At 36.2% G+C, this 18,087-nt stretch overlaps 2 protein-coding genes across 3 annotated transcripts; one reads left to right on the forward strand and one right to left on the reverse strand.

Moving 5' to 3' along the window:
• Positions 1-1,350: 1,350 nt before the first annotated feature.
• rgs7bpa (regulator of G protein signaling 7 binding protein a) lies at positions 1,351-8,488 on the forward strand. The gene is made up of 6 exons (XM_079383425.1): positions 1,351-1,972; positions 3,334-3,500; positions 5,424-5,554; positions 5,853-5,997; positions 6,090-6,160; positions 7,550-8,488. Exons 1-6 carry the CDS (start codon positions 1,835-1,837, stop codon positions 7,639-7,641), a joined length of 744 nt encoding a protein of 247 aa, XP_079239551.1. The 5' UTR covers positions 1,351-1,834; the 3' UTR covers positions 7,642-8,488.
• Positions 8,457-17,175, reverse strand: c7a (complement component 7a). 2 transcript variants are annotated; one of them, XM_079383423.1, is made up of 18 exons: positions 16,998-17,175; positions 16,726-16,784; positions 15,882-15,990; positions 15,586-15,727; positions 15,369-15,504; positions 15,145-15,283; positions 14,857-15,000; positions 13,861-14,104; positions 13,650-13,766; positions 13,308-13,474; positions 12,891-13,119; positions 12,143-12,308; positions 11,905-11,992; positions 11,682-11,814; positions 11,002-11,190; positions 10,711-10,801; positions 10,365-10,549; positions 8,457-9,690 (listed from the first exon to the last, which is right to left on the reverse strand). In XM_079383423.1, the coding sequence occupies exons 1-18, from the start codon at positions 17,001-17,003 to the stop codon at positions 9,506-9,508; spliced, it is 2,529 nt and encodes an 842-aa protein (XP_079239549.1). In that variant the 5' UTR covers positions 17,004-17,175; the 3' UTR covers positions 8,457-9,505. The 2 variants fall into 2 exon arrangements, with proteins under 2 accessions (XP_079239549.1, XP_079239550.1); XM_079383424.1 differs by lacking the exon at positions 16,998-17,175 and having other exon boundaries at positions 15,586-15,738.
• Positions 17,176-18,087: the final 912 nt, after the last annotated feature.

Below are 18,087 nucleotides of genomic sequence, written 5' to 3' on the forward strand. Positions count from 1 at the left end.
TCTGTTTGCTTTTAAACAGAATTTTGGCCGACTGCGTGGAGAAGCTTTGCATGGATAATCACACAAGTGGATTATTCATTTCACTTCAAGTTGTATTCACATGCTGTATTTTCATGTGAATAAACTTGTAAAAGGTCTTCTCTAGAGGTTTGTCAGCTTCTAAACTATTCATAAAATAGGCTGAGAATAAGAACATCTCATTTGTTTATAACCTTTCTTGCTTGCTTTTACAGTATTTGTAAATTTGCCTTAAAGGTTCTTTGTCTGGTCTCAATACTTAATACTCAGTTTGTTGTCTTAGACTTTTTTATTCTCTCTCTCTCTCTTTCTTCACATGATGAGGGAACAATTTTTTATTTGTTCCATAAAGTTCCATAAAATTTGACTGAAGATAATAAGGACCTCGATTTGCTGTTAACTGCTACTGTCTCTTGGTCACAGATTGTTTCTGATGAAAATGATTGATGTTATTATTATTTTATATTCAGTATATATATTTTATATTCAAGTATTAATTTATCTTAAAAAAAAAAAACATGAAGCAGCAATACAAATATTTTAGCAGTGGAAATCTTTTCCTGCACTTGAATAAATATTTAATGTTGAAAGCATGACGTATTATCCTTTGGAAACTTGTCCAGTCCGTGTTGTTAACACAAGCTGTCTTGACCTACAACATGTGTTGTCAAGACACTTCACATCAATTCTATTCATCTTGTGCACGCACACACACAGTCTCTCAAATGCAGTGGTTTCTAGTTATTTGGCAGAGTACAACAAAACAGGCTGCCATTAGCAACTCTTCCAATATTAAGTCTAATTTTGCAGTTTCCTTTTTGTACAATTAGGACAACAAACAGTATGAGTCAACCACAAATGCAACATTTCCTAATAACCAGCCTTAAGATACTTTACTTTTATGAATATTTAATAAGATTCATTTGAAATGGCTTACATGGGAAACGTTTTATCGAACACACACACAAACACATACTCATTAACTATTTGTTATATACGTTATTTAACACCTGCTGAAAAACTGTGAAGCCAGTCTAAGATGATTTGTCTTCCAGCCTGATCCAATATGTCTGTCTGTTTGGTTTAAAAGTGTTTTGGACACTTTTCACACATCAAACACCAGCTTGACCAGACTAGAAGACCAGAAAGACACTTTAACTTGACTTATAGTGCTTTTTTTCTTCTTCTTCCAGCAGGGTAGATAGATTTTCGCTGCCTATGGTTTCACTCGTGTATTTTTACTACTTCCTTTCAGCGGCACTCTTGATGAAGCCAAGTAGCCGTGAACACACTGGAGTTGGTGAATCTGTTGCATTAGTATTCTCCTCCTATGAGAGTGCAGTGTGTTCAACCACGTCATGCCTCAAGCAACTGCACCTATCAAGGTTAGAATAGCGCTCTTAGATCAGCTTCTGCTACCTATTCTCAATAAACGCCATATAGAGTTTATCAATTCAACTTGCGGCGCATATTAGTCTATTTCGAGTTGCGGTTACTGTCGCGGGGAGGTGTTTCGTTTAAAAGCTGTTATTTTCTTCGTTGAAGGACTATACGGGGCATCAAGACATGTTTGCATCTGGTTCTTTGTTATCGCATTTCTCTCTGCTGAAGAAGACGAAGCCCTGCAAGGACACTTCAGCTCTCTGCTGGAGTGAATGAAGGTGACTCGGCTTCTGCATCGTGGCAATGCGGAGAGAATCCAGGAGCAAGACACGGGCAGATCGATCAACTGAGTAAGAAATTTACTAAACGAGTGGCAGCAAATTGGTCAATCGGCATTTTACATCAGGGCAGTTTCTACACTTGATGTGTATGCATGTGTTCTGCACCGAATGGGCGCAAAAACCGCCCCAGAACTGCCGGGACCATTTTCCAGATCGGCAGTAAGCCCCCGTCCAGAGAGTCGGAGCGCCGGGAGAGCAGCGAGGCTCGTGCCGTAGCGGACTGCAGAATGGTGCGTATAAGCCTGCGTCATGACCCACAGCATTATTCCGCTCGGAATCCTGCTGATTCTTCAAGCACTGTTTGAAATTCACGTAGGGTTCTGCAAGTGCCAACATCCTGAATGTATAATGCGACACTAGGGACGTTAAATATTGAATGATTTGGCTTGGAGGTCTGGGACTTGTCCTGTGGTGCGGCGGTAGTTCCAGCTTCATTTTCTCGGGCTGATTTTCCAAGAACAACGTTTCATTTGGCAGATTATGGCATGGAGAGAGCGATATGATTTAGTACTCCATTTTGGGTTAAAATTGCGAGCGCATTTGGAAAGCAAACTGGCTTGTGTGTTGTGTTTGAGGAGTCTTTGCCCCATTAACAGGCAGAAGGCTTGTGGCAAGCCGGGTTAACATTGACCAGTTGCTTTGATTATTTGCCACCGAATTCTGAGGTGCTGATATTAGGCTAGCTGTTCATTTATGACTAATATGTGACCCTGGACCACAAAGCCAGTCATAAGTAGCACGGGTATATTTGTAGCAATAGCCAACAATACGTTGTATGTACTATGTATTGGACAAGTTTAAAGGTGATTTTCTCAATATTTTAATTTATTTGGCACCGGATTCCAGATTTTTAAATAGCTAGTTATGATCTCAGCCAAAATATTGTCCTATCCTAACAAATCATACATCAATGGAAATTTATTCAGTTTTCAGATGATGTATAAATCTCAATTTTAAAAAAATGATCCTTATGACTGCTTTTGTGGTCCAAGGTCACAAATGTATTCCAGTTGTTGCTGGTCACTATTCCAGTGTGCTGGAGTGTTTGTAAGAAACTTGTTGGCATAATTCAGTGACAAAAATATGCAGTATGTGTAATTTAACAGCTACTTGCCACTATAGTAGTGAGTGAATAAGTGTTAGTGACTGAACAGAATAGATACTATAGTCACTGCTGAAATAAATACGAATTTGTAATGAATAGTTACTAGAGAATAAAAAACATAGCAATCACTCTGAGATTACTTATGAGTAATTAAAACATGAAAACGAGTAAGAACAATAGACTAGTTAAAAATATTTATGTTAAAACAGCTTGCCATTGAACACTTCCTTTCTTCCAAATATTGATAAAATGGCATGAGCATCTGTCGCCTGTGGCGCTGCTCTCCAACAAATAGCCTGTTTTACCTTTGTGGAATTGTCAGGCTGTTTCAGTGTTCAGAAAGAAAAAGAATTCTTGACAAGTTGGATACATGTCCTTTCATCAATGTATCATCATGTTTCATTTATATGCTTTATACATTTTCAAGGTTAAAAGGGTTTTGTGAGCCTTTTCTCAGTTTGCATCTGTTTTTCTTTCCTCCATCAGGTTGTCCAGGAGTTCAATACACTTGTGGCCCTCTATAGGGAGTTGGTTATCTCTATTGGAGAGATTTCCGCTGATTGTCCCTCTCTTCGTGCGGAAATGCACAAGACACGCACAAAAGGCTGCGAGATGGCACGGACTGCACATCAAAACCTTTCTGCAATATCAGGGTAAAAACACACATACATACATGCATACAGGTATTTGATTGTGGATGCAAAGAGTCATATATTACATTACATGTTAACAGTACATTTTAATGTGCCATTAGCTTTGTTTAAAATTAATGTATTATTTATTTTTTAATTTTTTTAATTTCTTTCACAAAAATCAATTAGCTTGTAGTACCCCTTCGGCCCCCCTAGTGGTCATGGGCCCCCTATTGAAATAATGTCATATATTATGAAACTGTGACAAAATTTCACCTTCACAGCAACATAAGGTTATAAATATCAGCTTGTGCTGACTGGCATATCATGCACTTTATATGACAAGCAGGGTAAATGCGAATTAAGTTGTAAATGATGCTTTCTACAGTGCATTTACCATAAATTACAGGGCTGTTACATGATTTCATATTCTAAGAAAACAAAAAATCAATACCACAGCTTTTGATTCGAAATGGCCAAATTGTCCCCCCAATATTTTCTTATAATAATTATTCTTGCACTGCTCTGCTGTACTTGATTACGCACCGCTCTGTTTGCTGTTAGGATGATGAAAAGGTTTTAAAGTTACATTTTTAAGCTGGTCTGTCTCAGCAGTTTGACAGTGTTTGTTAATGTCAAAATGATTGAGCTGGTCAGTTGAATTAAACAAGTTGAGGTTTACTGTACATAGAAACTCAGCGTGAATTTCAGCACCAAGCTTCAGGTTTAACATTGAAAGAGAAGTTGAAAGTATTGAAACAACCGACAGAGATATAAAGTGATTCAAACCAGCCTAAAACTGAATTATTATTAAAAGTGAATGTGATGAAACAACATTTTGCATTTTCAACATACAAATAAGAGTGAATCTGTGCATATTTTAACATATTATTTGCAAATAATTCTAAATGATTACTTTACAACTAGAAATAGACCTAGCATTTTATTTCTTTATACTTAAAAAAAAATGGTCAAGGCATACTTACGGCCTTGCTTTACTTGATTTATTCTTTATGCATGCATCTGGTGCATCTCTCTGTTCTCAGTAATTCAAGAACAGGGGAAAAAAGAACAGGAAAATCAAGTATCCACCATGCCACAGCATTACACCTGGGAATTACAGAGCAGTAATTATAGGCGTAGGATTCTGAGAAATATGATTTTCTGAGAATTCTCACTCGCCACTGAGCTAATATGTTTATAGCTCTAGATTGCCTGTACAACCTTGTAAACATGCTGCTCAGAAATAGTCAAACATCTACTTAGGGAGATATACTGAATATTCTTAATATATTCACAATGATTTTGCTGCCATGTTGAATACTGGCATGATTTCAATAGGCTTTTTTATTTGATCATTACCTTTCATAAAGACAGTGTCATTTTATTAGTTTCATGAATGGTTTAATATATTTAAGGTTTAATATATTTTTGTGAATCATTTCTGTTTCCATATTTCAACAACTAAATTTGCATTCGGTCTGCTTCACATTTTAAAAATAGTTTTGTTTATTTTGTATTGTTATATTATGTGCATTTAAATGAATAAATAAAATGAATTTAGCCATTATTGCTTTTAATTCATTTTTTAATGTTTGAATTTTTGAATCTACAGTGGCTGTTTTATAGAAATGAGGGTCTTACAGATTGGAAAAAAGACATTAAGCAATTTCAGTGCACATTATAAATACAAATGTATTAAATATCATCAAAAGTCTGAAAAACACCAAGATATACAATAAATACTATAGCTATATTGCCCACCATGACATACAATGTGTCTGAGATGATTTCCGTCACTGGTCACTCGTTGTGGACTGTGGGGCATAGGAGCGCAGGGATACGTATCTTGTGAGAAATTAGACAGGTTGAAGCGCAGGGCTCGGGGCCAGAACTCTGCACAATCCAGATCTAAGATGCATTATTGATGCTTTTTTTTCACAGCCCAGAAGATGGAGAAATACATCCGGAGATCTGCCGCCTCTTTATCCAGCTGCAGTGCTGTCTGGAAATGTACCTGACGGAGATGCTGAAGTCTGTGTGTCTGCTGGGATCCCTGCAGCTCCACAGGAAAGGTAATGCTGTGAGGGCGCCCCTGGGCTCTCAGCAGGAAACAGCCACACCAGCGACAGGAAATTGGTGTTGATGAAGCCTGGCTTGTCCAACTGTAGAGCTTTCCAGTGGCTTGATATTTGCAGGAGTCAACACTGCTAGATTCTGTGAATTGTATCTGATTTGAGCTCATCAGAAGCAGTAAATATGGATACTCTGGGAGCAGGTTGACTTGTTGCCCTGGGGTCAAACCTTGAGATTACATATTTTGACCATTTCTGTTTAGTGTCTGTTAGTGATGTCTCACTGTATGTGTTCTAGAAAAACATTTTTCAAGAGCTACAAAGGTAGAAAGTAAGAAAGAGGACAGCTCTGACATCCCAATCCTGGAAGACACGTCATCCACTCCGCCGGACTGTCCGCAGACATACTTCCTGGTGGCCACAGACATTGAGAACATCGAGAGGTGAATAGTCTGAGCTGCTGAACAGGATCTTCTTTTTTTTCTTGTCTATGAAACTGACAGTTTGAATCTGAAATGGCTCCTCGATGTTCTAGGGACATGACAGAAATGAAAAATCTGCTAAGCAAACTCAGGGAGACCATGCCTTTACCACTGAAGAACCAAGGTAATATCTCTTGGCTTTCTGAATATTTTGGCAATTTTTTTTTTTGAAAACTTACACAAAATGGCCATCAAACAACAATCTTTCAACAGTATCAAGGTCTCAAATTATTAATCTGTACTACCGTTCAAATGTTTGAGGCTGTAAGATTTTCTGTTTTTGAAAGAATAGTCTTATGCTCACCAAGATTACATTAATTTGATCAAAAATACAGTAAAACAGTTTTAATATATTTTTAAATTATTTTATTTCATATTATTTTTAAAATTTAATTTATTCCTTTGATAGCAAAGTTAATTTTCAGCAGATATAACTCAAGTCTTCAGTGTCACATGATCCTTTAGAAATAATTCTAATATGATGAGTTGCTGATCAAGAAATGTTTCTTATTGTCAATGTTAAAAACAGCTGTTTAATATTTTTATGGAGCGTGATACTTTTTCACTTTAATGAATAGAAAAGTTTACAGCATTTATCTGAACGTTTTTGAATATTTTGTAACATGTAAGTACATGTCTTTACTGTGATTTTTTTTATTTTTTATTAATGCATCCTTTAGTAGTATAAATTTCTTAAAAAAAAAAAAAAAAGTACTGACCCCAAACTTTTGAACGGTAATATGTTAAGATTCACTTAGCATTAAAGATGTCCTTATACTTAATAGGATTATTTGGCAGAAAATAATATTAATAGTAATAATAATGTAGTTGCTTCCCCAAGTGGCCGCATTTTATTTCCATTTTGCAAATTTCAGAATATCGCAACGTTTAGATTTTATTTCAAAATTAGATTTGCTACTAGTTAATATTGGCTAGACGGTAAGAAACTGTTGAATTGAAAAACAAGCGTATTGTTAGTTTTGGCAGGTCATGTTAGTCAAGTTCGCATCAGCTGACTCTCAGCTGATCCACGTCTACATATAGGAATACGAACTCAGTGTTCATATGTAAGGTCCTTCAGTATTACCAGCAGCTTTCGCGTTTACCCTCCTCCATCCCCAGCTCCTCCTCTCGTCCAGTCAGGATTCAGCCTTCTGATTCCTGAAACAGACTCATTTCTAAAATGTTTGCATAAAAGTATTGAACATTAATGATATCTGCAATACATTTATGTTGGTTCTGTTCTGTTTACCCTAGGGGATTATCGCTGCTCTCCCTGTTCTCACCCATGCTAGGCTGCATGGATGCACAGGGAGTTCTTGCCCAGAACAGAACCATACCACCAATCCTACCTGTACACTAATTACCAATCATATTTGACGATAGTGGTCCTGACAGAAATAATGTTTCGTTAAATGTATAACATATATGATGATGACCAATGAAAGGACAGATGATTCATTAATGCTTACTGTATTAATCTTTACATTTATCTGTTTTGGTATCAATACAGATGACAGCAGTTTGTTGAATCTGACGCCATACCTGTTGGTCCGGCAGAGAAAGCGGCGTTTCTTTGGCCTCTGTTGTCTGGTGTCCAGCTAAGAGCTCTCTCTCCCAGAATCCAGTCACAAATGACTGCGTTTCCTCACAATGTGTGACACTCACCAATCAACAGTACTACTGCCATTTCCCAAACCAGTGCTTTCTTTTGGTGAGTTCTGTCCAATTTCCTACTGCTATGAGAATAAATAGTAATATCTGTGTAACATCAGTAGTCATACAAACACTATATAATATTTGTTCAGTACGACAGATTTTCATTTTTAACTAAATGTTCGTCTACATTATGCTTAGTAAAGAAAATGGTTTGTAATATGAATACTGCTATGTTTGTCCACACGATTCATATGCTGTGTTTTTGTGAAGACAGGTGTTGTAAAATGAGGCGTTCAAGAGAGCTAATTAGAGCATAGGTTATGCTAAACTTTTTTTTTTTTAAGAAAAATATACTGTGCTATCTGTTGGTTCTTTTGATCAGATTTTTTGCTGTTACCATGTTTTTACTACAGTATTATTTAGTCTTCCATAAACCGAAATCCTGTAACTTTTTTTCATTTTGCTTCAGCCTTTAGGAGTATATAATACCTGAAGAAGCCTTTGTAAATAAAGAATATATCTATAAATGGAAATTTTAGAGATGTACATATATAATGTAAACCTAGCGCTCTGAATTATTTTTCAAAATGGTGATTCTTTTAAAGAGATTGTCAGTAAAGGGTGGCATGTCTATCCATCTGGTGTGATATAAGTCCAGATTGGAGGGGCTCAGCATGGGTCTTGCTTATTAATAACAGTTCTAAATGTGTCATGCATGGTGAAGATACTGTAGTGTTTATGAAAAGGCGCAGTGTCGTTTTACATTGGTAATAAACCTTTTTTTAATGATTTAACAAACTGGAACTTTGTGTCTTGTATTAGAAATTGTTTTATTTAACATACAAAACATCATAAGAAAAGGTACAGATATTAATCTGTGGAATAATAAAAGTCAGTATCAACAGATATTACCCTCTTTTCAGAGCAACTCGGATTAATCAGATTTTTCACTAAGAAACAATATAAACAATCTGATATCCACCCTATTATCCATGATTCTCAGAACAACCCTCTGACCGGTCACAGGCTCCAATTTCAGCGTCTCCCATTAAATTTATCACGTTTGGATCTCAGTCAGTTATAGGTAATTGGATTTGTTAGCACATTAATAGGGAGGCTGTGAAATTCGCACCTGGCAGCAGTGCCTACCCTTTTACTTTCTTGCAACAATGCTGAAGCAATAATGGAGGGTGCAAAAAAAAAAAAAAGAAAACATGGTTTTCAGGTTAATTATTTGGCTGCAGTGCTGACACTGGACAAGCAGTTGGCGGAATCCGGGCTGGTTGTCACGAGTTTGGCAGGACGTATGGAGCTGGCTCAATATGATGCTGTCCAGAACAGGTTGACAGGAATGCACGGCAATTTTGGTTTAACTTGTGCTTTCTTACTTTTTTGCTCGTTATTAGGCTTACCAAAAAGTTAAGGAAAGTGAAGACACATAGGTTTGCTTGAATTTTGTCTGCGACTGATTCTCATTTTATTCTATGACATAAAATACTCCCTTGCGATTTTTTTTTAAAAGCTTTTACTTTTCTTGAGAAATGAAGTTAAATGGGACTACAGAGGTTGTCTTGGACATTAAATATTATCACAGCTAACAGGAAAACTTATCTACTCACTACGGCAAACTGTTCTAACGCAAGCTTTCATGAAGAGTGTTTTTTAAATAAAGAGTTGGAAGCTTCGTGACGCTGGAGTCATGTGACTGTGGTGTAGTTTTTTATTGCCTACATTTAGCTTTGTACTTTTGCTGATTATTTAGGGTACAACATTCATTTACACTATTTAATATGTTAGTGAAGCTCTGAGATTATGACTGACAGGGTTGAATGCTAACAATGCGGACAGCTTCTCCTCTGCATTTCCTCACAGCCGCCTCACATTCTGTCATTGTCACTGGTGCAGACGCTCCTTCCTGCTGCACGCACACATGGATCCAAGCGTCCAGGGATGAGCATTCCTCACTTGTCTTGCAACGGCAGCTGTTCGTTTGCTCTACAATGACACAATTGTTACAACCAAGCATTCCTGAATGCAACATTACATCTAGTTGCAACATTTGAAGTCTTTAAAATAGCACTTTTCTAACCAGGTTTAAACATACATTAGCAAGAATTTACATTTTCATGCCATAGGTTCCCTCAGGAATTTTAAATGGGTTTTTCAAAAGGCAGTTTTTGATTTCTGTTGTTAGCCTTATTTATGAAATAAATGAAAGCATGTACTTCATGTTGTAAAACAATTAGTCAAGTTGTGTTAACCACAGACCTTCAAAATGCCAAAATAAGTCATAGTGTCTTGACACTGTTTTGCATGTTACAAAATGGCCCTTGTGAAAAAGAAGTGATTTTTGATAGCGAAAAGAAAATTTTGATTGTCGAAATTATTCTCGTAGCTTCATAAAATTACTACTAAGAAAACTACATTTCTGGGCCTTGAACTCAGAAAGCTCTTGGATTTCATCAAAAATATCATAATTTGTGTTCAGAAGATGAACAAAAGTTTGGAACGACATGAGAATAATTAATAACAGAATTTTCATTTTTGAGTAAAATATCCCTTTAGGTATATTTCCAAAGTACATTAGTTCCTTAAGTACTCTTTTTAAAAGTATGCTAAAGTGCACTTCTTTTTCACAAAGGGATTTTTTGTATTTTACAATCCCTCACCATCACACGTCTCCCAGAGCGTGCAGTGCGGGCAAGCAGTGGATAAGCGATGTGGCCACTGGCAGGCACTGTCTTCAGCAAGCGTGTACTGATGTCCCAGACACCGCATAGCCTGTACTTTACACAGACTCAGTGTCCGTGTCCGACCGCGCTTCTCATCAGTGGCACATATCTCCAAGGAAGACCTGCAGCATAGAGATAAAAAAAACCTTTATTAAACTGAAAATAAAATGTGTGGGTTTTGGTGGATGGCTGTACAAAAATGCTCTTATGACATTTACATGATTATTTGAATTTTTGCATTTGTGTAATGTACATGCTAAAGCCTTCCTGTCTAGGAACATACTTGCACTCGTGGGGTACTTTACAGACACATTTGTCATTTGCCAGGTTCTCCCATGGCTGGCATTGCATTGGCAGAGTGGTTGGCTTAAAAACTAATGGAAAACAAATCAATTTTATTCACACTGTAACAATTTTATATAAATTTATATAATTTTTTATGCATCAGTACATTTCAAAATGTGCCAAATGACCTTGTAATAGTTGTCCGTTCACAATGTTTGAGTAATGTGCATAATTTCCTTCATTTTGACATTGTGTACAAAACAGCACAGCTTCCAAACTCGTTTTGTACCTGTGAGACACCTGGTTTCTTTTGGTTGTGGTGACCAGGAAAGACCAGCATTGCACTGAATCTCAGCCGGACCTTCTCTGACTTTCCCTTCAGGGCAGGAAAGTGAGACAGCTTCACCGATGTTATAGGTAACCTTCCACGGGCTTCCAGTGACATCTGGAGGAAGCTGAGGTAGATCACATAATGTTTCTGCAGACAGCAAGCAACATTTATTATAAAACATTTTTAGTTTCTCATTTCTCTGAAATGTAAAATATAAAAAATAAAGTTCATATTTAAAGACTGAAAAAACAATTATTCAAAATATCTTAAATGCATAACAAAAAATTATATTACGTATTTATATCATATAGTAATAAAACATAGTTTTTAATTTCTCTAAAATGTATAAATGATAATATAAAAATAATAAAATTCATTAATACAATTATTTTAAACAATATAAAACATAAAAATACTATTTATCATTTAGTATTTATGAAACATGGTTTCTCATTCTCTAAAATGTGTAATTAGAATAATGAAAACAGCAATAATTATTATATGTGTTACATAAAATATTTTACAAAAGTTATATGTTTATATCATTTAATATTTAATAATGTGTATGTGTGTAAAGATACACTGAAACTAGGTATACCATCAGCAAATGACAGCTCTAAAAAGTCATTTACACTTACTCTTGCAGTCTATTTGATTTCTCAACCAGTCCAGATTTTCTTGGCATTCTGCTATGGGATCTCCAATCAGGTGAAAGCCCTCAATACATGCATACTCAATCTTACTGCCCACTGGATATGCATCTTTGGGGTACTGCAATTAGGGGAAGACGACAACATTATAACATCTCCAAAACATATTCTAATAATATAATTATTATAATATAATTATAATCATTATTACCAAAACAAACCCATTAGCGAGGAAGGGGGGCGTTTTACAACCTTTCCTGGGTGTGAATGAATTTTCAAAGCAGTGAGGCTCCATTGTACTGAAAATAAGTCAAAACCAATAAGTCAGGTTTCCACATAGTGGCATTGTTGTTGCACAGTAACTTTCTCTGGGTCTATAGCACCTTGTAAAGAACAGCTTTTCAGAACAGAGCTTTGTGCTGTTGAACAGGCTGGTGACCTTTCCTCACCGTAGGTAATCTAATTCATCCTCACAGGCTGTCGTCTCCACAGCGTTCCCAATACAGTCCCTGCCGCCTGAAGGAGCGGGACGACTACAGGAGCGGCTCCGGCGTTTCTGACCTTCCTTGCAGGAGCTCCATGAAGACCAACAGGCCCAGTCTCCATGGATCACTCCTAAGACACAACGACATGAACTGGACACTCAGAAACAAGTATAGAGATCCCCAAAATATTTGGATACTTAAGCCATACTTAAAATGAATAAATTAAATATAAATTGATCATGTTTATTTTTACAGCACATTCCCAATCTCATATCATAAAGTAAAATCATACTCAAAAAATTAGAAAAAAAAGGTTTTAGTTATTATAAGAAGAAATGTTAACATTTATAAATGAATGCAGTTAAATATAAATGTATATTTTTAATTACACTATTACAGTTTCGTTATGATTTCAAAATATTGAATTCATTAGATGATTATACATACAGTATAATAATAATAGTCAGAATATACAGTATGTAACAATGTAAATTGGTCTTTATACATGAAAATATTCAACTGCCTTATTTTGGGCATGGCAATTTATACATTTTGAGGCAAATCGTTTTCTAAAATTTTACATTTTCATTCAAATCAAATAATTTTAATATAACTATTTAATATAATAAGTGGTTTCCATAATTGATTTTGCCATTTTATTCTGATTATCTCATTGTATCTCTTGATATTAATTTAAGGGATTAATCTGTACCTGGTTGTTCATCTTGTGGTGTCCCTTGCTCGCATGCCTGGCCTTTGGTGCCTGGTTTACACACGCACTTACAGACGTCATTGTCCAGCACACGCAGCCCGTTGTTCTGGCATTCTCTGCAGTGACATGGGTGTTTCTCGCTGAGGTAAGTCTCAATTGCACGTTTTAAGTAATGCCTTTTCACCCCCGCACACGAGACCTCTTTCACCAGCTCATGGAGAGGTCTGAGCTGCACAAATTAGAAATTCACACATGGTTTCTCATATAAGAATGAAATCATTGCATGTGTTTCACTGCACACTTGGGGGTCAATTTACGGTAACAACAGCTCAAAGGTCAATTATGTTCTATGATTAGCATAGCACACACTTACTTGCTTACAATAACCATATATTAACATTGGTTTTCCAAACCAACCTTTGGTTTGATGACTTTTGGAAAGTCCTTCACTGAACCCGACCACTGCGAGAAAGTCCTGCCATTCTCCTCTGGTGTGTTTTTGTTTAACATTGACAATTTTGCTATATATCCAGGAGCTCCACCAATTATATTTGTGGTAATATCATTTTTTGATATGCTGTCATCTGTTTGAGAACGCAAAACAGAATATTATTATACAGTACATTTCCTGTATACAAAAACTCTTATGAAAGTATTGCATATGCATGCATAATTTAGTGCCATTGTCTTCCAGCATTTATCTTCAGCACTCTTGAGCATTTATGGTTTGATTTTGCTTTCTTTTTCTAAATGACTTACAAAAGGATTGAGCTTTCCGAAAAGTTTGTTCATCACAATCTACTGTGGTCCACCTGATGATAAACAGGATAGAATGGGACTTTTCAACACAATGTTGATAGTCTCTTTGCACAGTTTCTATGTAAAAAGAGATAACAGACAACTGTTGAATGACATAACATCACGACTTCTCATAATAGTGAAACAAATATGTGACATACAGACCACTTACGCATTTTTTTAACAACATCTTGGTTGGCCGCCATAAATAATCTAAACTGGCCCCCAAGAGTGCCCTCTGAAATATAGTGGGTCCCAAATCTCTCCAGTACATTGCGATAGGCAGCATAATCATATGTGACAGGCAAGGACCGCAGTGCTTTCCAGAACTCTTCGGAAAGTGGCAGATATTCTGGGGCCTGGTTTTGGAACTGGGCCACATCCATATCACTCTTCATGATCAGCAGATTTTTGGACTGAAAGGAGACCAAAGTTCCATATTTTAATATTTGGGCATGTGTTGTTTAAGTCATTGACATGTTTTAAAGCAACATTAACCTTGTTTAGTTTAAGATACCTGACTACGAATGTTAATTAATCTAACCATATTGTAAAGCATTACCAAGCCACAATTAATGGTAAGAAAAGGTTTCACACATTTTTTTGAAAGGCGTTAGCACCGTGTCGCAATGAGAAATGGAAGTCAAAATAAAATAATGAATTAATAATTAATAAAATAATTATACATACTAAGATCTATAACGTAAATTCAAAGAATAAATAAGGTGAATTTCCCTTTCATGCCGATTTTAATCTTGGATTATAACTTCTGGCAAAGACATGTAAAGCCACACAGTGCTCGAATGTCACACGGATTTGTTGGCAACAGACAACCAATCGTAAACTGCCTCAGTGCTCAGTTTATGTTTTATTCATGAACTGTTAAAAAGGCTGTTTTTAGTTTTAGGTTCTGTTTAGTCTTTTTAGTTAACAAAAAGAGCAGATTTGTGTCAGCATGTACACAAATCACATGCTCATCCCTTCAACCAACGGTATTAACCACATACATATGCAAATAAGAATGTTAAATGTACAGAACCTGAAAGGCCAGGATAAATTACTAACCCAGCATAAAACACAGTGAAATATGAAACAATCCCCAATATATGTTCAAATTTCAAGAGTTAATGTCAATATTATATAGTGAATATGTCGAAACGTACAGTACCTGTGACTGAAACAGCTCATCATGGAAGACAAAGTCTTCGTACCCATAAGTTGTGCCTGTTGTTCTTGAATGATGCTCAATGTGATTAATGTAGTGCCAAGAGCTATCATAGGATTCATCTGTGAAATCATTTTTTGCTGTGACCTGGCAAAAACAAATGCAGAAACAAAAGAGACCAACAAAACTTAAAAGAAAGTCCCCAGGTTGTGCTCTTGCATTGGTAACATGTTCTTCTTTTTATTATCTCATAAGACTTATTTTTCTAGTAAACTGTGAAATTTCAATTGCCTGGAAAGTGTATCTGAGGACACTTTGGGGAAGTCTATATAGGTCCTTGTGGTCTCCACTGAAGGTCTTTTTACACAGACCTCCAAAGCTTTTGGTGTTGATAACTGTTCCTCTTGCATCTCCCCTCACTGCATCAAACCTACAGTGCAAACATTCACCATCACAGTGGCTTTAGTGAGTGAATGCATTGTTGAACTGGAAACAAGCAGATATAATTGAATTACCCTTGACCAGTGAGCTCTACATTCGGTGGAGGTTTTTGCAGGTTACAGAGCTCTTTACTGTCACATCTCCACTCATCTGAGCCATCTTCACAGTCATGATCTCCATTGCATAACAGAGACTGGCTGATACATTTCCCTTAAGAGAAAGAAAGAGAGAAATTGAAACCTTTGAAAGACTTTCAAATAGGAAAAAGTTGAAATATATCAAATTAAGTACCGGACTGGCAGCGAAAACGATCTCCACAACCCTCCTCTAGAGGACAGACCTGAGCCGGTATACATGACTGAGTGCGGGTTGAGCTCCCAGTGCAAGGCTGACCACCAAACTGAGCGTAGACTGTAATGGAGCGGCTCTGTGTCTGTAATGTCCCTATATGTCAGTATACAGATACCGCATTTGTGCAAATGTATTCAGTGTACTAGACTGCATGCAATTATTTAGTGTGAGATAAATGTACACTTTTACAATGATGCATGTCTAAGAAAAGGTCAGAAACAAAGCACTAGTCCCACCTGTGTTTTGGAGCATCCATCACAGGCGGACCAGCTGTCAGGGGACCAGGGTCCCCACTGGCAGTGCACGGGTTCAGACACAGACCTAATGGACCTCACTGCGACTGCACTGATTCACAAGCAAACTCAATGAAAGTATGTCATCAGATATATAAAATATGCTACTGTGGCCACAAAAAGTACTTGGACATTTTTACATTACATAACAGAATATCAAACCAAGTGGCGTCTGCAAACAAATGACACTGGAGCTTTTCTCAGAACTAACTTCACCCAAGTGTCCTATAAACTGATTTACTGCAATATAAATATTTCACAAATTATTCAAATTAAAGTAAAAAAAAATCCATACATTTATCATGTAAATAACTAAGTTAAATGTTTGGTTTTATCACATTTTATGTTGTTATATAATGCAATGACATTTTAAAGAGCAACTTAAGTGTCAAACACTTTTTGGAGCCACTGTCTATGAATATTGTATGTTCTATCACATTAAAACTGCCATGCATTTCATTTCAGAAGAAAATAAATAAATGAATAAATATAATTTATTAGATGCTTTTACCCAAAACTTATCCAAAACTTAATCCAAAACTACCATACATTTAACTTCATAAATAAATAAATATTTGATGCTTTCATCCACAGCATTTTATATTGCATTCAACATTTTGTATTCAAGCTATAGAGATGACAGACAAACGGACGGTTGGATAAATGGATACAGCTAAACTGAATTGCATCAAACATTTACAGTTGTTGCTCATAATATGATTGCTCATAAAGTGATGGGAAATAATGCATATATGTTATAGTGGCAAAGATGTTTTTATTTACTTACTGTGTAACTGCTGCTGAAAACAGCAGAGAGATAAGAAAGACTTCATGCAGGAACACACACTGAGAACAAAGTTAAATGAAACAGTTTTCCTCATAACCCTGTGCTATCAGTTGTTGGGGAAAATGCATTTTATTAATATTGCATTAATCTTGACAGTTATACTGGAGTTCATCAGTGTAAACTTAAAGCATCAGGTTTTAAAAGTATATTTGTAGTGGTCCATTAAAATCATGCAAGAATGTTTAGATTTTAAAAAAATCAAGCGTGCTTACCTTCATTGTAATAATCTAAAGTAGCATGCACGTTTCTCTCAAAAGCCGTTGTCTACTGTATGCAGGCAGTTACAGGAAACACTCCCTGTCTTTTCTCGAGAAAACAGGCCATGAGCGGGAAATGATCATTTCTCTGCCAAAAATGCCTGTAACAACACAATCCTCATTTGACTGGAATGTGAGTGAGACTCGGGAAATAGGAAGAGCACATAAATCTCTCTAATGTCTAGAGGATTTATGGTGCATGCCAAGAATCAAACGGTCAGTTATGGATGTCCATTTGAGTAAATAGACAGATTAAATCATGTTCACATAGGTAGCTGTCATGCATCTAATGACAATTAGACATCTACATTGGATTCTCTATGTCAAGTAGGTATACACAATAAACACTTGATGGAGACAAAGCACCATTTTGCATCCAATTCTGCACCAGTAAAGGAACCGTTCCCCCAAAGATGAAAATTACTCACCCTCAGGCCATCAAAGATGTAGAAGACTTTATTTTTTTTACATTTTATTTCGATAGTCAATTTTAGACATTGTACTAACTATAACTTTGCAACTAAACATCACAACTCTCATTAGAGTAGGTAGTAGAATAAGTTGAGATATACTTGCTTATAGTCAGCAGAATGTCAAAAGTGGACTATCCAAATAAAATGTTAACAAATTTGTTTCTTTTTCTGAACAAATTTGGAGAAATTTAGCATTACATCAGTTGATTTGCACGGATCCTCTACAGTGAATGGGTGCCGTCTGAATGAGAGTTCAAACGGCTGATAAAAGCATCACATTAATCCACAAGTAATTCACAAAACGCCAGTCCATCAATTAATGTCCCGTGAAGAGAAAATCGTAAAAATATTCGTAAAAAATAAATCCATTATTAAGTTATTTTAACTATAAACCCTGCTTTCAGGTCAAAATACCAGTCCTTTAGCACTTCTTCTGGTGAAAAACGTCATCCTCTGTTGTCCTCTCACATCAAAATCCTCTGACATTTGTTTAGAACTATTTTTGCTTTTAAATAGTGCTTAATCTATGCATATTTCTCTCCTGATTCAGTTTGCTTTGAAGTTAAAAATTC

Source organism: Barbus barbus, assembly GCF_936440315.1.
Source record: "Barbus barbus genome assembly, chromosome: 28".
In the NCBI taxonomy this organism is placed as follows: Eukaryota; Metazoa; Chordata; class Actinopteri; order Cypriniformes; family Cyprinidae; genus Barbus; species Barbus barbus.